Raw genomic sequence first — 20,132 nt, 5'->3', positions numbered from 1 at the left:
GGAGTTCAGACGGTAGCCCACTTAAGAAATCTCCTAAATTAGAATTTTCTAGAACAAGGGGGTTGTTAGCACGCGAGGGGTGTTGAACAAGGCACACCCACAATATTTTTTCCTATAAATACGTATTTTTTCTCCTCATTTCGCAAACCTAGGGTTTTTGGACTATCATCGACTGCTTATCAAGAATCATGCCTCGTCGAAGCTCTGGTAGTACGTTTTATTTTTCATTTTGAAATCTCTTTCTTCCATTTCTTTTATCAATTTTTTGTGATATTTGTGATTTTTGGTTCTGATTTGGTGGTGGAATGACTGTTTCTTCTGCGATCTGAAATTAGGGTTTTGTGTGTATGTACTTTAGATAGATGTTCTGTTGCTCTGTAGGTTCTATCTTCTTGCATAAATTTTTATGGCTTAGGGCTTGTTTGGATTGTACGAATTTTTTTGGAAAAGTTTGGAGAGGAAAAACATTTCAAAATTCTTCACTTATGTAGCACATGGAAAAAGATAACTTGAAGTAACCCTATTCAATTTTTAATTAGAGGGGCCTTCAATTTATGATGTTATTCCTCAATTAACCACAATTATATCATTTCCCTCTAGCGATTTTTTTTTTTAATGGTTTATTTCTATAAGCCGACCCCAACTAGTTTGGGACAAAGGCTTTGTTGAGTTGAGTTGAGTTGAGAATGGTTTATTTCTATATCTTAGAAAGAATTTTTTTTCCATCAGAAGTATTTTTCTTGCAATCCAAACAGGGCCTTAAAACAATTTGTATGCAATATATGTTTTTTTTTTGTGCGATCGAGAAGATGCCTATTGTATAAATGTGTTTATATGATTTCTGTTTTGTTGATTGGTCGACTCTTGGTTCGTGATAATACACATACAGTACTTGCATTTTGTTTTCTATGTTTGAGATGTATTCTCATGATAGTAGAGAGGAACTAACTCTGTAGTTAGCTATTCTTAGCAATGTATGGCAATGTATGCTCATCTTGGATATGGATTTTTGTTTTCTGGATTATGGAGTATGATGGTTCAGGGAAGTGTTTAGAAGTTATGATATTAGAATCATATGGTATTGAAGGTTTAGTTGGTAGTTGTAATGTTTAAAATATATTGATGGTTGATTTCCTACCACCATTTGATTCGGTTATGCTCATACTTGATTTTTTTCAATTGGACAATATGGACATAAGTGTACTCATGTGTTACATGTTTTTAATAATAATCATTGGGTTTTGGGGCTTGAAATATGTGGCATATTTCTAATGATTAAATCCCTGTCCACCTCCTATCTGAGATGAAGTGGTGAGGTAAGGAGATTTACCATTTGCTCTGAGTTGATGTGCTCTGTCTTAGTTAAGTTCATCCATATTTTTTTAGGGCTTTTTATAGCTACCCCCCTCCTCTCTCTATCTCCCTGTAATACCTTGGCCTCATCCCTATGAAAGTTTAATGCAATTCAGACCACACTATAGTAAGCCTTCACCTAGGAAACTTGCTTAGGATTTGTTGTCGTTCAAATCCGGTTTGAGTGCACGAGAGGGTCCTTCCTTCTTGTGCTCGGGCGGATGGTGGGTCTACAAGATGATAGCGAGGGGGGGATGTGCCCACAGACAAAGGGTTAAGGCCACGCGGAGTTCGGAACTTTGGGGGAACCCTTCGACACTCAAGTTAGCTTTGGAGATAAGAGATGGAACCAAGCACAAAGTGAAGGTTTCCTATGCGTACTTTGGCCTCCCCTGCTCTGAGTGTGGGTTTCCCTTTTTATAGGTGGAGTTTCCGTGGAAGATGGATATGTCGTGTTGTCACGGTGAGGGCTGGCATTGGTACCCTTGTTGGGACCGCCGATTAGTCCAGCTTTTACAGAGATGGCTTTGAGTCCTCTGACTGTCAACAGGGTATTGCGGAGAGGTGCCATGATTGATACCGGTGCCGCTTTGTCCCAAGAATTCTCTAGTGGTCTTTGATTGGTGGTACGAGGCGGCATGTGACCTATGGAGGTATCATGTTGAAAGAAGCTGCTGTGCTAGCAGAAGGGTTCATCATGGTTGCAACAGGGTCGGGTTGGGTTGGGTTTTTCAAAACCCTAGCCCAACCCAGGATCCCATTATCTCGGCCCTGACCCTGAGTTAGGGCCGAAAAACTAGGGCTAGCAACGGGGCGGGGCCAGATGTTGCATTCCCCGTCCCCGTCCCCGTCCCCGCTTCAAGGATGGCGGGGAATCCCTGTCCCCGCCCCGTGGGGAATACCTAATCCCCATCCCCGCCTCACACACAAAATCTCACTTCAAAAAAGCTTTTTTAACACCCAAAAAAAGAAAAAGACAAGCCGTGTTTGTGCACTTATAAAAATCCGGTAGTGCCAATATCACTAGCATAAAAATATAATTACTGTTAACTTAAAAAACACTAAAAAAATACTAAAATAAGAGGATATTAATAAGCATATTAAAACGGGTCGGGGCGGGGCAGGTCCATCCCCGTCCCCGTTCCAAGTCGGGGAATCCCCGCCCCGTTCGCGGCGGATCCCCGTTTTAACGAGGGAAATTGCCAGCCCTACGAAAAACCTCAATCCATTGCAGGGCTCAATGCAGCCCTGGCCCGCCCTGATTGGGCACGGCCGGGCCGGGCTGGCCCTGATTGGCCCTAGTGAAAATACCTGTTAAGAGTGCCAAAAATAAAGCAACCACATATCATATAGAACAAAATGATCAATAAACAAAGAAGGGGAACAAAATAAGACAATATGAATTCAACAACATGACGGGCAACAGAGACAATTAACAATAATGATCTAAAGAAACATCAATCCAAGATAATAGAAAACATTAGCAAAAGAAACATGCACAGATGGTTCAATTCTATAATAGAAAACTTAGGGTCGGGCCGGGTCAGGGTGACCCGAGGCATTAACCCAGAACCCGACCTGACCCTGAGTCAGGGCCTAAAAAATGATCCCTGACCCACCTTCAGGGTTGGAAAATCCAGCCCAGACCCTGTTCGGGACTTCAGGCTCAAGGCGGGTTAGGGCTGACAGGGCCAAACTTGCACCCCTATGCCCTTCCATGCAGAAATTTTCTCTTGGAGGTTTTCTGTGGGTATGGAGGCCACATGTCATTCTGTGTGCTCGATTTGAACCCCAGCATATAGCCCCCCTACTTCGGGCCAGGCCGGGGAAGTAATCCTTTCAGAAGGGTCTTTGGTCGGACCTTCCTCAACTTGGCACGAGTCACTTCTTCTCACTTGAGCATCCAAAGGCCTACGTGGGATACACGCCTCTGCAAATGTTAAATTGATGCTTTGTAAAATCCATGTAAACTCCATTTCAAAATTCAAATATAAATCAGAAATAGCAGTTCATATGCTGTTGACCTTAAGCTAGGTAATGTGCTGACATCATCATAACAGCACAACCATTATTCTTTTCCCGTCTTCACTGAAACCTTCTCTTCTCCCATAGGTTGGTCTGCATCAATCTCTTAGTCCTTATTCCTGTCATGTATGTGATTTGCTTTTTCTCTTGCATGTTTAAGGGCAGTTGTAACACTGGGAATGTATGAATGGCCCGAAACTGTTGACTCAATAAATTAGACCATTGTGGGAAGTTCACAAGGATCTTTACTTCAGTACTATGTATATAGTAATGGGAAAAACATGTTTGTTCCGCGAGGTTATTTACTTATTTAAAACCTTATGCATGTAAAGTTTCTTTTAACTATTAAATACTTTTAAATATAATTTTTTTTTGCAGCTATTAAATATCTTATTTATGTAAATTGCTCTATTAAATATCTTATACGTGTAAATTTCTCTATGGCTACTAGAGAACATATATATGTAAGTTTTGTTATAGCCATTAAATATTTTCCATGCTCCGGCTCAATTTTTATCTCACAAAAGTTTTAGTCTTTATCGAATCCATTTTTCGCATGAATACTGTGCTGACTCCATCGTAAACAGCACAATCCTTCTACCGTCCTCATTTCTTGGCTGAAATTTTCTCTCCTCTATTTGGTTGGACTGCCTCAGTATGGTAGTCCTTATTCTTATCATTATGTGATGTGTTTTTTGGCTTTTATGTTTAAGAGCAGTTGTGGCATTGGGATTTGGGCATGTATTAATAACCAAAAGTATTGATTCGTTAGTGAATTAAATTATAGTGGGAAGTTCACAAACACACGTTATAATTGGAATATCATGTCATGGTGGGTGTAATATAGCAGGGTACAGATCTATTTGTGGAAAAGATTATAGATCAAATCTTAGGAGTATTTCTTAGTGGCATGAAATTTTGCTAATGTCTTTTAATTCCTAGTTTATATTGACTTCAATTCATAATGTAGTTGCTGATGACTGTTTAGATACAGTTGAAGGAGAGGCATTTTTAAGTATTTCTTACTCATCCAATTGTGCATATTCATTTTGGCTTTTTACTGAGTAGTTGCTGATGACTGTTTAGATACAGTTGATGGAGAGGCATTTTTAAGTATTTCTTGCTAATCCAATTGTGCATATTCATTTTGGCTTTTTACTGAATGGACATTGCATCCTTGCAATTCCTAGGTTATATTGATTTTTTTTTTAACTTATAAAGTAATTACTAATTTGTTTCTGACTTATTTAATCCGGCATCATTGACATCAACTCCTATGTCTTCAGTCATCATTTAAACTAAAGTCACAACAAATGTATTGACTTATGTGCTGTTTGCTACCACTCTTTCAGGTAGGCCAGCTCCCCGTCCGGCTCCTCGTCGTGCACCAGTGCGCAACTCCCCTCAACCAGGTAATGCAGAAACTGGCCACATCTCCATTTAAATAATAGAACAACGAATCACCCAGTTTTTTAATTGCATCACTTGAACCATTTAAACTGGTCGGGTTCAAAGATTTTACCTACCAAAAAATAAAGAAGTAAAAAGTTTTGGTGAATTGGTAAATAGAGTTCATCATCAATGCAACTTCATGTTTAAGAGAAGTTATTCTCATCAAGGAAAATTAAGAGAAACTAAAGACAAGCTAATTAGGTGACAAGGAAAGATGAACTATTGTATTGAAACATAAAACTTTAGAGTAGAATTATTTTTACATATTTTTTCTGTAAGGTTAATGAATAAATGCCATTACTATTTTATCGGTTTGGATCGAATTGGAAACTAAAGACTAAACTAATTAGGTAACTTGTCTCGGGTGAAATCTCATATGGAAAACAAAGGAAAGAGGAACCATTGTGGAACATAAAAGTTCCAGGAGAATAACTTTTTTCTGTTATTATTTTTACCCTTTTTCATTTAAGTTTAATGAATTAATTGCATTAATGTTCTTATGATCAGTTTGGATTGAATGATGGCCTTTTCTTATTTGGCCGCCTGTCCTTTTCATAAAATTTTGTGGCAGATCCAATTTTTTCCCTCCCAAACTACCATTGTTCCTTGCCGGTAGTGGTTATGTTTTTAAATCTCAGATTCATTCAAAACTATGATCTGTTCTTTGGCAATCTAATATCATAGTAGTTGTTAACCTGCCTGTTAATGCGTAGGAGCCATGCATTTTTGGTTTTGTGCCTGCTTCTTCCACTTAACCACAGCTTGACCTGTGTGTGACTGAAATTGACATTCCACATTTTCTTTCACCGCTCTTATTCGTACCATCTTATTTGTACACAGTACACACATTAATTCTTGCAACAGGGTACAAGATGAGTGTGTTGATATTGTGCACACTAATTTAACATCGATGCTTTTACTGGTCTGTGACAGCACGTCAGGCTCCTCCTCCAGCTCCTGTGCAGGGTGGTGGCGGCGGATCCATGCTTGGAGCAATTGGCTCCACCATAGCCCAAGGTAACTATAGGGTACCCTATTGTTCGGTAAAAGAAAAAAACCTATATGTTATATTTGTTTCATTAGTACTCCTTTATTCTGGGATTTCATCTGAATAATATCTGACCATTTGTTGGCATTTCTCTTATGAAAAAGGAATGGCTTTTGGTACTGGAAGTGCGGTTGCCCACAGGGCTGTGGATGCAGTGATGGGCCCTCGAACCATTCAGCACGAGGCTGTTGTGTCTGAAGCTGCTGCTACCCCAACATCCATGAACAGTGGCTCCGATGCATGTGGAATTCACAACAAGGCATTTCAGGATGTAAGTAGACATAACTTTTTATTATCTGATTAATCTACAAACCAATATTCTTCTTGGACTGGAAAATAAGAAGTATTTTGTGTCTTTATTGTTATATTTTGCAGTGCCTGAACAACTACGGGAGCGACATTAGCAGGTGCCAGTTCTATCTCGACATGCTGGCCGAATGCCGCAGGAACTCTGGTTCCATGATGGGCGCTTAAATACATTAGCCCAGAAATTCCTGTTTCTGAATTCAAAACATTTGATCATCAAATGAACTTGTAAGTGATTGGCATCAATAATTTTCGTTGTGAACAATTTCGTACGTACGTTTTAGTTTGCAGAAAGGGGTGCCTACTGTCCTTGGCACTCGCCTTGCGGCACCTCTTCTGACGGGTTTGTTTCCCTTGTTCCTAACCGGGGAAACTCAAATTCGATGGATGCAGGATTGGAGGCGTCTGGTGTTTTCATGGTGTATGTTTTTATATTGAGTGGTAACAGAACGTGCGCAAATATGAATTGCAGCATCTATTACCTAAGGCTTGATGTGTTGAGATTGTTGGTTTGTTTGAGTTGTCTGAATCCAAGTTAACCATGGACGACCATAGTTAATTCTTGAACAATTTACAGGACATTTCCAGCATAAATCATGCTTGGGAATGGCGAGGTTTGTGCATGTGCTTCTATTTACCATGAGAACGTGATATCAAGTGAATTTACAGGTGGTGAATTTATAGTGTGACATCTTAATTGTTCCGCCCTTGCTTGATCGCAAGATAGATTTTTTGGCTCCTTTTCTTGCAACTAGACAGGCTCTTTCCTGGTCTGTAGTGTGAATTTACAGGACATTTCCAACCCGATGCGGCCAGAAAAGGGTTGGGATATGCAAGGGTTCCCATACTCTTATGTCGAAACTGCGCTCTTTTGCTGAGACCGCTCTACAGAGTACGAAGAGGTGGAGTTGTGGGACATTGTGTTTCCCAGGAATATCTGCTCTACAGTGTGGGAAGAGGTGGAGTTGTGGGACATTGCGATCAGATCTAAGCCTCCAGCCGAAATGGAAACCACCACCTTTGGGTTGGTTTAAGCTAAAACTTCGATGGGAGCTCGATAGGCAATCCAGGAAGTGCTGGGATTGAGGGCTCATCAGGGACGATAAAGGAACAACAATTAGTTTACTCAGTGTCGGCAGGGGAATGTGATGCAAATGAGGCTGAAGTTAAAGCTCTCCTCTTTGGCCTTTGATGGGCTCTTGAGCACGCCCTAAGTTGACTAATAGTGGAAGGAGATTCAGTTGGGGACATCTTGTCCCTGACTAACCCTATTGGAAATTAATAAAATATCAATTTTCAAAACAAAAAAAAAGAAGGAATATCCACACATACCAGATGAATGTCCATCCATACTAGGTGACAATCGTTTATTCCCGAGGATTTAATGTCAATTATATTTTGTCGCACTTTTTGGTAGTGACTATTGCAGAGGGCATTTTGCCGATGGGCTATTGCCAGTGAAAGCGACCACAATGAGACAAAATCTGCTGAAAAGTGAGTCTATGTAGTTGCTCTCACATGCGACCATGGCTTCAAATTTCGGTGGAGACCGAAACCGAAATTTGGCGAAATTTTGGATTTCAGCCTTTATTCCGGAATTTCGGTAATTTCAGTCCGAAATTTTGAGAAAATATAATTTTTTTAAAAAAAAAAAGTGTCACAAAATTTTGGCCGAAATTTCGGAAATTCCAAGTACCGAAACTGGTACCGAAATGCCAAATTTCGACCATGCATGCAACAGCCCATCCGCGAAGTGCCTTTTGCGATGGTCCGCATCAAATGTCTTTCCTCACATTTACTTTCAATACAATTTATCTCTACATTTACTTTCACTTTAACTCCAGCATAATGTACATTTTTAGGGTCATTTACATTTCCTTGCAACATGCATTTCCAGCGCCCATAATGTTTCAATAGTTTACATTTCCAGTGTCTTTTACATTTTCAAAACTTATTACATTTTCACGTTTCTGTTGCTTTACTTTTCAAATATCCTGTTACATTTCCTTGCAATTTGCTTTCTATCACACGTTTCATCAGCTGAAATACATCTATTCCAATCACCAAAGTCTATGCATTTCCTTTGTTAAAATGGTGCCCCACAGTTGTAATCCAGAGGAGTCCCAAAAGAGGAAAACTCAAACCTCCGTAGTCCCACAAGTGACCAAGTTGGCGAGCAATGAACGCCGAGTGTGATTCAGTGCTTCATGTTGAAATTGGATGAACACAGTGAACTCTGACCGGTTCTAAGGTTCTAATGCGTTCACTCACACACACCATTGGCCAAACGACCGCTTTGGCTAGAGGGGGCGCGCTACAGGAGAACTATGAGATGAGATGCACCAACTAATGACACCCAAACTGCCTCTATGGAGGCTTTGGATCTAAAACATTGTAATATGTAGTGAGCAGTTGATAGAGGTCGTCTCAAATCTTTAAATTGGAGTCTGGTGTAATGTTCTAGGTACAAGAAAAATACAAATTACGACATGCTTAGGCCATGAGAGCTATGATTTTCTGCATTCGATTCACAGTGAACATGTCATACTTTTATAAGGTGATTGAGAGCATTGATATGCTGAACAAAATGGAATTACCCAAAAATTGCACTTATTGAACAATCCCATCCATCCAATTGGTGGATGTAATGCTCATTTGTGCATTTTTTGCTCTTAGTGATTTGCTAGGAACCATAGCATAAGGCGTTTCGCAGGCCGGGTGTTGCATGAGTGTAGCCACATAGGCTCAGATTTTGTCTTATTCATTTAATTCATCTGAGGTGGTTGCTCTCTCATGCAAAAGTTGGCCTGCAAAATGCGTTTGTCTCTAGCAAATCCCTTGTCTTATATTCAAAATAAAGATTTTTATGAAAAAATTCTTTAAAAAAATAGAGTAATTTAGTGAACTCTAAATTTTGATTTCCAAGTAAACATATTTATATTTTGTTATATTGATGAAAATTAACCCAAATAATCATCAATATCACTGCAACACTAATCTGCCCTTAAGAAAGCCCCTGCAAAGCCGCTTCCACGCATCCGTATCAGGATCATATTCCTCCAACTTTGCCTTCACTGAGTCCGCATGACAGATCTGCAACATATATAGAGCTTTGTAATAACACATTCAATGTATAGCTTTGTAATAACACGTTCAGGTGTATAATAATGGGTCACAAAAAGTTAGAAGTGAACCAAAGCTTACATCAAATATTGTAAAACCTTAACCTTTTTTTGTGCAAATAACTAGGGATGCAATCTGGGTCAGGTTGGGCTAAGCTTTTACTAAAAGATGAAGCCGAATAAACCCGAACCAGACCAGATTTTATGGTAAAAGCTCAACCCAAATTCCCAAAAATGGACCCGAGTTGACACCCTAAAATAATTCCATTAACAAACTAGATCAACCTCAACCTCGCTCAAGTAGCCTAGCATTGTACAGAAGGAAGAGGGACACTTGGACACTCACAAAGAAGCACTCAAATGAATGAAAAGAATGCTTACAATACTTGAAGTTACGAAATCAAAGGTTCATAGATGATTTGCAAATGAGGGGCTCACCCCTCTTTATAGACTTTCCTCTTCTTATAACAATGGTCCTGATCACGCCAAATGGCAATCATCTAAAGATTCAGATCACTAGAATCTATTAACCTCTAAAATTCTTCATACTTGTCTTTACCAAGAGTCCTTAGTAATGCACTAAAGACTCCGGCATCTATACATCCTTAGGAATGCTATTCTTTTTTCAGGTTTGCCTTAAGCCTCCCTGATGCCTATAAAAGGAGATTAAGTTTGGACAAATTCTCATTGTGTGACTACTAATAATCGAGATTAGAAATGTGATTAGAATTGAGTTTGTAGAGAAAAACATAGAATGTGTGTATACCTGAATTTTGTTGCGTTGGAGGAGACGATCAATGAGATGCAGGAGAATGTCTTTGTTGTACTCTGGATGCCCTTGGATGCCCAAGATGTGGTTTTCACGCTTGAATATCTCAATCCCTGTCTTCTCTGACCATGCTATCACCTCTACAGATGGAGGCAACTCCCAAACCTGAAAATATTAATTTAATTTCTTGAGATATTTTTTTCATGATAAATTTAGTTTCTCAGGTGGTGAGAAAGGGTCGTTCTTCACACGATTTAGAGTATAATGATACGATTATAGTTAATTTAGAGGGACTCTATTATTTAAAATAGAAGGTCACTCTAAGTAAAAATTGAATAGGGTTGGTTCAATTTATATTTATCGTAAACAAAAAACAACGGGAAATTTTAGAAATTTTTTTTGGAAATTTTTTTTTTTAAGAAGTCTCTAAAAGTTATGGCGAATAATTTTTGACAAAAATGAGCTTCGATCACTTCTAAAATTATGATTTTTAGCCTAAAATAATTTAGGGATTCACACCTTAAAAACTAATCCAGTTTCCTTGGCATAGCAAAGCATATATATTAGAGAAAAAATATGTTTTTATTATAGGAAATTTTTTTCTGAATGTTAACATTTTGGCTAAATCATTTGAATTATTGATGGCTAATCGGTATATATTTTCCATATTAGATATTTATAGGTAAGAAACACTAACAAGAAAAGAAAAGAAGTGTAGCATTTGTAGAAGTATAAATGATTAAATAATGCCAACTCTTAACAGCTTAAGCTTTTGTAGTCATTGGTCGTTTCACACGGAACCAGAGCTACAAGTTTTGGGTTCAAAACTCACAACTCCTTGATAGTAAAAGCAATGTTTAAAAATGCGGATGTGACGCATAACGTGGCAAAGAAAAATACATGTTGACTCGGCACGGATGCGGCCAAGAACGTTGTTGATGCGGTCATAACTCGGGAGAATCAAAGGAGTTTTTATTGACTCTGCAGGGCAAAATGCAAAATGCAAAATGTGGATGAGGTGTAACGCAGAACGGCGCCAAGGTAAAAGGGAGTCAACTCGGGCGAGTTCCGAGTCGAGTTAACGAGTTTTTAAACACTGATTAAAAGTCTACATGTAGGGCCAACCCAAAAAAAGAGGAGCCACACATGAGGAGGAGTGTTGAAGTATAAATGATTAAACAACGCCAACTCTAACAGCCTAAGCTTTTGGGGTAATTGGTCGTTCCACGGCATTAAGTCAGTGAAGTGGTTTTCATTAAGGAACACACACCTCATCTTGATGGCATTCTATTATTTTGAGTAGAGAAGGGAGTTGCAGGGCTGAGAAATGGTTCAAGGGCGAAAGATTAACAGTGGTTACTCCGATATCCCATCCGTTCACTGCACGACCCGTCTTCCCTCCTAACGCACGACCCAAAATCTGCAAATGTATATACATATTTAGCATTTTACTTTAAAAAACAATGCATGTAAGAAAAATTAAGAACACGCAAATAAATGTATTTAAGGTGTGCCCAAATCATCCAAGCTGTTGGATTTGTTTGGATGAGGAATCGTGGGGCTCAGATGATGGGATGCCAATCAAGCAGCCAAGACAAAGCAATGCAAATATGACCAAACAGACAATGAAACATCACCATGATTTGGAATGCTCATCTAGTGGGCCCACATTGTGGAGATGTTACAGCTTAATTCTCTTACAATAGATGATCCTAACTATATGATCTGAGGATCTTTACCAGTCAATTGATTGCTATGGCATGGCAATGGAAGGGCCCATCAAAGTGAACAACCCAATTGTGCATTGGGTGGGCCCAATCAATACACCTGATTGGAATTATAGAGTATAGAGTACTCACCATCCCCTATTTCCCCCTATTTTTTGTTAGAGTCTTAATGCATTAAGGTAATACTTACAAGTTCAAGGTCGTGTTTGGGCACCAAGAAAAATCATTCCATGGAATATTTGTGGGGCAAGTTTTGAGAGATGGGCGGTAGAGGGAGAGACTGGGGTGGGACTGTGGGAGTGAGGCTGGGTTAGCAAAACGTGATTCAAAAAAAAAAAAAAAGAAGAAGAAGAAGGGACATGAAAATTTCGAGTTTAATACGGCATTGATAAAAAAAAAAAACATAGTAAAAAATGGAAACATAAAAAAGCACATTTAAGATTGGGAAATGATATCAGCACTCCAATGCGTTGATATTGACGCTCAAGTTTCTTTGTCTTTTAGTATTTATAGGGCTTGTGAGAGCTTTTTGGGAACTGTAATTCCACACTGAAATTGAAGATTGGAGACAGCCCCTCATCGACTACTTAGAAGACGGAAAGCTGCCAGAAGACCCCAAGTGCAAGACAGCTCATTCAATGGAACCTTCATGACCTCTTTTGACAGACCTTTAAATACCAAAAGAAGAAACTTGAGTGTGAGTATCAAAACATTGGAGCGCTGATATCATTTCCCTTAAAAAATTTGTCATTTACAAAATTTAGCAGGGGTAAAGTTGGAAAGTTGGCTAAAAATGCGTTTAATAAAGACGCTTCAAACATTTTCCTCCAATAAAAAAAAAATGCAGCCTTTTTATTATAAAAGCTAAGAAAACAATATTTTATTTTTGGGAATTGCTACTGTCCATTGCAAAAGGCATTTCGCGGCTGGTCTGTCCCATGTCAAACCACCCACCTCGTGAATGGAGACAAAAGCTGCTGTCATCATTCACAAGGTGGCTGGTCTGAAATGCAATTGACCAACTGCGAAATGCCTTTTGCGATGGACCCTAGGAAATCCCTTTATTTTGACTAGTTTTCAGGAATTTTTGATGCTAAGTCCTCAAGTGTCCACTCGGTACTCTAGCCGACACAATTCTCTTCATGTCCCTCCTATGTTCCCCGGTACAATTTTTCCACAGTTGCCAACCAAGACTAACAAGGAGGTGCATATATGACTACATTGGTTGGCTAAGTTAGGCAGTTTTGACAAAATTGCTTTATTCTTGGAAACTTTTTAGTTACTCACAAAGTAACTATAAAGAGTTCACATTTACATTTATAAAGCAGCCAATAGCTTAAAAACATTACATCCATAAGGTTTTGGTGACCTTGGGACTTTCCTTAAGTTCTACCATCTTATATTTCATAGATCTTAAGGGTGTGTTCTGTTGCATTCTTTAGTTGGAATCCCTCGGAAATGACGTGGCAAAAAAACAAAAGAAAGAGAAAAGAAATAAAAAAAGAAAAATTAAGTGTGTTCTTTTGTCGAGAGAAAAGAAAATTTGAGTTGAAAATAGGGGCCACCTCATCTTCCATCAGGGTTTCTATGTTATGAATCTGAAGCTTGGAAATGGAGGCTTTGTCAATGGGCTTATTTGCCTCCCTGGTGGTTGAGGACGATGAAGATGCCAAAACTGTTAAATCGACGATGGGTTAGGATGAGGTTGAGGACAATGAAGATGCCAAAACTGTTAAGTCGATGGGTTACATATAACGAGAGCTAAAAAGATCTGTGGAAAATGACCAAAATCCGTTGCTAGGAGACGGATTTTGGTGGGTGGAGTGGAAAGATCATGGCCACGTCACCCAATAGGGAATCTAGGTCATTTTCCTCTTCCTCTTCTGATTTTCACGTAAAGAGAACAACCAAATCTTGGTCTCCTAGAGAAAAAGGAGCATTTTCCTTTTCCTTTCCCCACGAAGCTACGCAACAGAACGGAGCCTAAATGACCTTAGGGTCTGTTCGCTTGTTTTCCTAGGAAAAGAAAAGAAAATGTTTTCCGGGAATCTGACGTTGCATTAGGAAAAGAAATCCAGAGAATCTGTGCAGAAAGAAGTTTCCTTAGACTGTTCACTTGCGTTGGAAAAGGTTTCCAGGGAAACCGCTTTCCCTTCTTTTTGCACTAGTTTTCCAGAGAAACGAAATCCGTGTGTTTTGGTCGAAAATGAAATCCCTAAAGGGTGGGAAAATGGTCTTTGTCATTTTATTTCTTTGCTTTTTTGCAAATATTCCACATGTGTAATCCTATTTTTCCCGGAAAGCAAGTGAACACCAGAATTCTGTCTTATCAAGGTCTTGTCAAGGAAAAAATAAGCTGTTTTCCAGGAATTTGCTTTCCAGGGAACGCAGGTGAACAGAGCCCTAGGGGGGACACTATATTTTTCCCATCATACAGAAGGTAAGGATTCTTCGGGAAAGATAGATAAGACAAGCTTATATTTGAATCTACAAGATTAGATTCTTAGTCAAACCAAAATAGAAAAGCAATAATAACACAAACAACCGTGTCGTTTTTGTACGGGTGGTATTTTTTTGGGCCCCACATGAGTCACGGGGACATGATTCGGTACCAAACACATGTCTAGCCTAGAATATGGAAAGTGATATTTTCACCCCTTTTCGACCTCCCTTCTAGTGTAAAAATAGTAGTCCTAACTCCTAACTCCTAACTCCTAACTCCTAACTCGTAAATAAAGACGAAAAGGGGTGAAAATATCATTTCCCTAGAATATATTTGGAAAGAGAATGTCCCCTTACATTGAAGATTCAAAAGAGGGGTATTTTCGACAAAATATCTTTCTCCAACGAATCAAGTTATAATTCCTCCCCCATTCCCAAGATCAACACCCTCTCACCGTCACCCGTATAAAAGCAATTTCAAAGTTATAATGACACAAATAATATTTTAAAAAATTAAATTACCCAAAATGCCCTTCCGAGAATCCTGTTTCTGTAAACGCTAAACCCCAAAAAAATAGTTTCTTTTCAACTGTGCCATTATTAATTTATTTTTTAATTTTTTCTCTTCATGATCAACAGAGAATTCCCTTCAACAGAACGAGAATTTATTTGATGGGTGCCGTGAAAACACGTGAAGTCTAAAAAAAATGTAGGTAGGGCCCATTTTTTTTTTTTTTATGATCCAAACCGTTCATCTGTTTGGGCACAACGTAAATAGGTTGTGCCCAAAAAATCATTTCCATAGGATGATCCTAGCCCTCCGATCTGTAGAAGATTTCATAGATGATCTTTAGAAATCTCCATTTTCAGATCAGGTCAGATCGGAGGGTTAGGATCATCCTATGGAAATGATTTTTGGGGCACAACCTATTTACGTTGTGTTGTGCCCGAATAGATTTATATGATGGCAAACACACACACAAAAAAAAAAACCCACAAAAGAAGAAGGCTGCTGATATTAGCACTATCATATTTTAATAATTGCATAAACTCAGCTTGTCTTTTCTTTTTTAAATAGAAGATCCTTTTCGAAACTGTAATAACTTTTGACAGCTGTTTAAATAATAAAAGACAAGATAGTAGTGCAAATATCAGTATCCTCTATAAAATCTACTATTTTGGTATTTTAATAATTGCACAAACCTAGATTGTCGTGCCCTTTTTAATCAGTTGTCGAATGTTATTACAGTTCCCAAAAATATCTCAGAAGAAAAGACGACATGGGTATGTGCAATTATTAAAACATGGTAGTGCAGATATCATTAGCCAAGAAAAAACTTTTTTTCTTCCGGGATGAGAAGAAACTCCATACCTGATGTCCAAAACAAATACCCAGAACTTTCTTCTGCATAGAATCCAATTTCTTCAAGAGACCCACCAACTTAATAATCCAACCCTCGTTTCCATGTGCATCATGGCAACTTCCAGTGATTACAAACCCATCATAGACTTCAAGTTCACCGTCTTCCGGGAACTCTCCTACTGCGACTTGAAATACGTCCCAAATCTCTCCTTCTTCGGCCAGCATTCCCACAAACACCCCAAAAATTCCACCGTATTTTTTCTTAATGTATTCAGAATCCTCCGCACAGAGAAGGACAGCAAATCTCTTCTTCTCCATCTTTCTCTTCTGCGGAGAGATTCCCAAATCTCTCTCTCCCTCCTTTCTATTCCTTTGCAGAGTACCCCAAACGGGCAATTGATTTTGCTACACACAATACATGGGAACTTTCTCTGTCTTTATAAAACTGTGGGTTTTGGAAACAAACCTCTTTTCAGTATTAAATTACGCCTTTTTTGTGTAGTTCTGATTTCGGTATCTTTTAATAACGACATTGCCATTGTTTTTGTTGTTTCATTTTATGGAAGGTGTTTCCCAAACGCTGTGACAAAAATGACGAGAATATCCTCACTGAAATGGGTTCAACTTGGGTCGGGCTCAACCCGAACCCAACAGGTTCAACCCAATTTTGGCTCGGGTTGGGTTGGCATTTGCTTGGGATGGGTTGGGTCAGGGTTGGGAAATGCCAACCCGATTTAATTTTGGGCTGGGTTAGGGTTGAGGCCTTGGCAACTTGACCCGACCCAACGTCCTTTAATTTTATCTTGATTTTCTCTGGGTTGTGTGTTTTCCTTGTATTTTTCTGTTTGGCCCAAAGTGAACTTGAACCCAACCCGACCAGATTTTAGTAAGATGGGTTGGGTTAGGGTTGATCATGCCTCAACCCCGGGCTCAGGTTGGGTCAGGTTAGGGTTGAGGAAGTGCTAACTCGAGTTGGAGTAGGGTTGGCCTCAACCCGATGCAACCTGACCCGAGTTGCACCCGTGACCACGGCTAACCCAATCACCACTCACCAACAATTGGATTTGGGTTTTAGCAAGAGAAATGTACTGAATGTAGGGAATAATTACGAGAAATTATCGATTTCTGGTACATATTAAATTAATCATCAAACAAGGGTGATTCTTAAAAAACGGGTGGAAAAAAGACCCCAATACCCTTCTGACATCAACATGATTCTCCTTGCAGGTTCATTTTTCATTACAAAAAATCCCCCCTATTTAATGCACATCTAATCCCATTAAATTGGCGCGCTTCACAAGGCTTCGTTTAGTTCGTTTGAATGTGTATTTGAACCGTATTTGAACCAACAGAATCTTGGGTTCGTTTCTATCTTGGCCGTCGGAAATAACCAAAGACGGATGGATGCTTGACACGTGTTAAAAAAAAATTGGAACGGTGGCACCTCTATACACAACTGGTTTGGTTTGGATTTGAAATTTTCCTTTGAACCCAGAGTACCTTGAGTTCATTTAAATCTTGGCCGTCACCAATGCATAGACGGTTGGATCGACGATACGTGAACATTAATATGGAATGGTGGAGTCTTCTAATGAGAGCGTCATCTCTTTATATTCACCATCTTCTTCATTCCAACTCTTTCATTTTTACTGTATGTTCAAAGATAGTGTCGTTCTCTCAATTTGATGAGGTGTTCAGTGAGATTCCGCCGGCGTACCCCTTATTTCCGCCGGCGTACCTTTGTTTTTGCTAGCGTACCTACATTTACGCTGGCGTACCTGTTTTTGTTTCCCACCATGTCATATTTCTCTACAGGTACGCCATCGGTACTATACAGGTACGCCACCGATACAAAAGAGATACGCCACCGGTAGGCCACGTGTGCGCCACCGGTATAATAGAGGTACGCCACCGGTACGCCACGTATGTGCCGCCGGTGCAATATAGGTACGCCATGTGTGCGCCATCGATACAATATAGATACGCCACCGGACGAATTTGCTGACCACAGTGTGTCATTTCAGCCACTTGAAGGAACCTGCAACGAGAATCATGCAAGCACCGTCTTGCACCACCATACGAGAATGATTGATATCATGTCAGAAGGGTGTTGGCCAAATCCGTAATTTCCCGTTATTAAAACCCAATTTCCGTACTTTTCTCTTTTAGAAATAAGTATGAAAGCACATGAAGGGTGTTGGCCAAATCCGTAATTTCCCGTTATTAAAACCCAAAATCCGTACTTTTCTCTTTTAGAAATAAGTATGAAAGTTTATGATTAAGTAAGGGTATTTTCGTCATTTCAATTAGTAGATGGCCGACGATTTAGTGCTTTTGCTTTTTTATAGATACGTGTCACGAACAGGTTTTATGTTTTCTTAAGGTAAACGCAATGCCGTTTTCCTGGCACATTTTGCTTCCTACTTATTTCCTTGACCATCTATTAAATTTGTGTACGAAATTATTCATTGCGAAGAATGTCATCGACCATCCCTTGTTATTTTGATAACCGCACACCTCTGTTTTTTTAACTTCCTATAATAGCAGCTAATTACTAATTAGAAGGTGTAAAACAAATCAAGCAAAATAAGGGAAGTGAGGATTTCATTTCCCTTCTCAAAAAGGTCAAAATAATGGAAGTTGGGATTTCATTTCCCTTCTCAAAAAAGTTCAAAATAATGGAAGTGAGGATTTCTTCACCCTTTTCATCCATGGGATTTGCTAGAAAAAGGGCATTCCTTTTAAAACTTTAAAAAAATTATATGTCTGTCTATTTATATCTATTTTTTAGTATATATAACTAGAAAAGCAACATCAATGTAGAATAGAAAGCCCACTAGGGTATATATGGCTGTCATGTCGTAGAAGTAAGGCTGGCAAAATCAACCGAACCGAAACTATTCCGAACTGAAATCGAACCGAAAATTCAGTTTCAGTTTGGTTAAACCAAACCGATTCAAATTTCGGTTCGGTAGAACCAAACCGATGATTGGTTCGGTTCGATTTCGGTTTCGATTTGCTTTGGTTTCGGATCGGTTCGGTTCGGTTTGGTTGGGACAATGATAAATGTGCCTCTTTTCATAGGAAAATGATAAATATGTCCCTTTTCATCGGTTCGGTTTGAAGTGTTTCGGTTTCGGTTTGGGGGTCAAACCGAACTGTTGCCACCCTTACGTAGAAGCCCTTATGCTATTTAAAAACTTATAAATATAATAAGCTTTTAGGATGTTTAAAACCCTAGAATTGTAATTTGTAAATTTCTCTTTGATAAATCCCTACACTTTTAAGAAAGAGTGCTGCTATTGAGACCGAGAGTGTCCCACATGCCGCATGGCATGGGAGGAGTAGTTTTGCCAATTTAATGGAGAAAAAAGCCAAAAATCAAGAAAAAGTTTTCCAATGTGTTAAGAAGATATTTGTTCGGTTCCACTCTTGGTCCCCAAATCGGTTACCATATCATTATTCTTTAAGAAATGTTATAAATGTAAATCAGTTTTTAATATGGCTTTATGCTATTAAAGAAATTATTTAAAGCAATCTATATTCTACTTTAAAATTCACTACAATCTTATATAAATCCATGCTAATAAAAAAAAGGGGCTTTTGCAAAAGAAGTATTTTACTTTGTTTATTTACAGAAAGAGTCTTCAAGTTTGTGGTAATTTTGCAAAGCAGGTCATGTCGTGACCAAAATACCCATGGTAGATTTTCTTGACGAGTAAAAAGACCAAAATGTTCATTCATGTGAAAAGATGAAAATCATTTGTAAAAATATCAAAATAAAATAACCGTGACTCTCCCACAAAGCAGGAGATGTAAAACAGTGGGTCCAACCCTTTGCCCAGGCTCAGGTCGATATCGTGGGACCTACCCATCAAAACATGAGGTAAGAAGGTTGGCCCCACCTGATGCATGGGCTTCAGGGCTTCAGTTGAGTTGTTGGGACCCACCCTATCAAAAAATTGAAGTGCCCCACCCCATCAAAACATGGTTTGAGTTGGTGGGACCTACCCTATCAAAACATATTGTTATTTAAAGTTGTGGCCCACCATTTGCATTAGTCGAGTGGATATCATGGGACGTAACCCATCAAAACATGAGGTAAGATGGTGGGCCTCACCCAATGCACGGGTTTGAGTTGAGTTGGGAGAACTCACCCTATCAAACACAATGAAGGATCTCACTACACCAAACATGAGGTGTAAAATTGTGAGTCCATCCTATGCATGGTTTGAGTTGAATTGGTGGGACCCGCCCTATCAAAGCATATTGTTGAAGGTGTAAAATAGTGAGCCCCACAATATACAAAGGCTCGGGTGGATATCGTGGGATCTACCCCCATCAAACCATGAGGTAAGATGGTGGGCCCCACTTGATGCATGGGTTTGAGTTGAGTTGGTGGAACCCACCCTATCAAAACAATAATGGGCCCTAGCCCATCAAAGCATGAGGTGTAAAAAGGTGGGACTCATGTTATCAAAACATATCTTTAAGAGTCATGGGTATTTTGGTCTTTTTACAAATA

General features: G+C 39.2%; 2 protein-coding genes across 4 annotated transcripts; one reads left to right on the top strand and one right to left on the bottom strand.

Annotated features, from left to right (window-relative positions):
* The first annotated feature begins 2 nt into the window (after window positions 1-2).
* On the top strand, window positions 3-6,873 carry LOC143853723 (uncharacterized). 3 transcript variants are annotated; one of them, XR_013237286.1, is made up of 6 exons: window positions 3-210; window positions 4,731-4,790; window positions 5,764-5,847; window positions 5,983-6,149; window positions 6,254-6,412; window positions 6,578-6,873. XR_013237286.1 is itself a non-coding variant. In XM_077363458.1 (5 exons), the coding sequence occupies exons 1-5, from the start codon at window positions 189-191 to the stop codon at window positions 6,350-6,352; spliced, it is 432 nt and encodes a 143-aa protein (XP_077219573.1). In that variant the 5' UTR covers window positions 4-188; the 3' UTR covers window positions 6,353-6,873. The 3 variants fall into 3 exon arrangements, 2 of the variants coding, with proteins under 2 accessions (XP_077219573.1, XP_077219574.1); XM_077363458.1 differs by having other exon boundaries at window positions 4-210; window positions 6,254-6,873; XM_077363459.1 differs by having other exon boundaries at window positions 7-207; window positions 6,254-6,873.
* Window positions 6,874-9,072: 2,199 nt separating this feature from the next.
* Window positions 9,073-16,030, bottom strand: LOC143853722 (gamma-glutamyl peptidase 5-like). Its single transcript, XM_077363457.1, has 4 exons — window positions 15,617-16,030; window positions 11,346-11,495; window positions 10,073-10,240; window positions 9,073-9,277 (listed from the first exon to the last, which is right to left on the bottom strand). The coding sequence occupies exons 1-4, from the start codon at window positions 15,923-15,925 to the stop codon at window positions 9,167-9,169; spliced, it is 738 nt and encodes a 245-aa protein (XP_077219572.1). The 5' UTR covers window positions 15,926-16,030; the 3' UTR covers window positions 9,073-9,166.
* Window positions 16,031-20,132: the final 4,102 nt, after the last annotated feature.

The sequence above is a fragment of the Tasmannia lanceolata genome, unplaced genomic scaffold (genome assembly GCF_043159265.1).
Source record: "Tasmannia lanceolata isolate RefF3 unplaced genomic scaffold, GAP_Taslan_0.1 ptg000020l, whole genome shotgun sequence".
Classification (NCBI taxonomy): Eukaryota; Viridiplantae; Streptophyta; class Magnoliopsida; order Canellales; family Winteraceae; genus Tasmannia; species Tasmannia lanceolata.
Note: the sequence above shows the minus strand (reverse complement) of the source record. Positions and strands in the feature narration are given on the sequence as shown.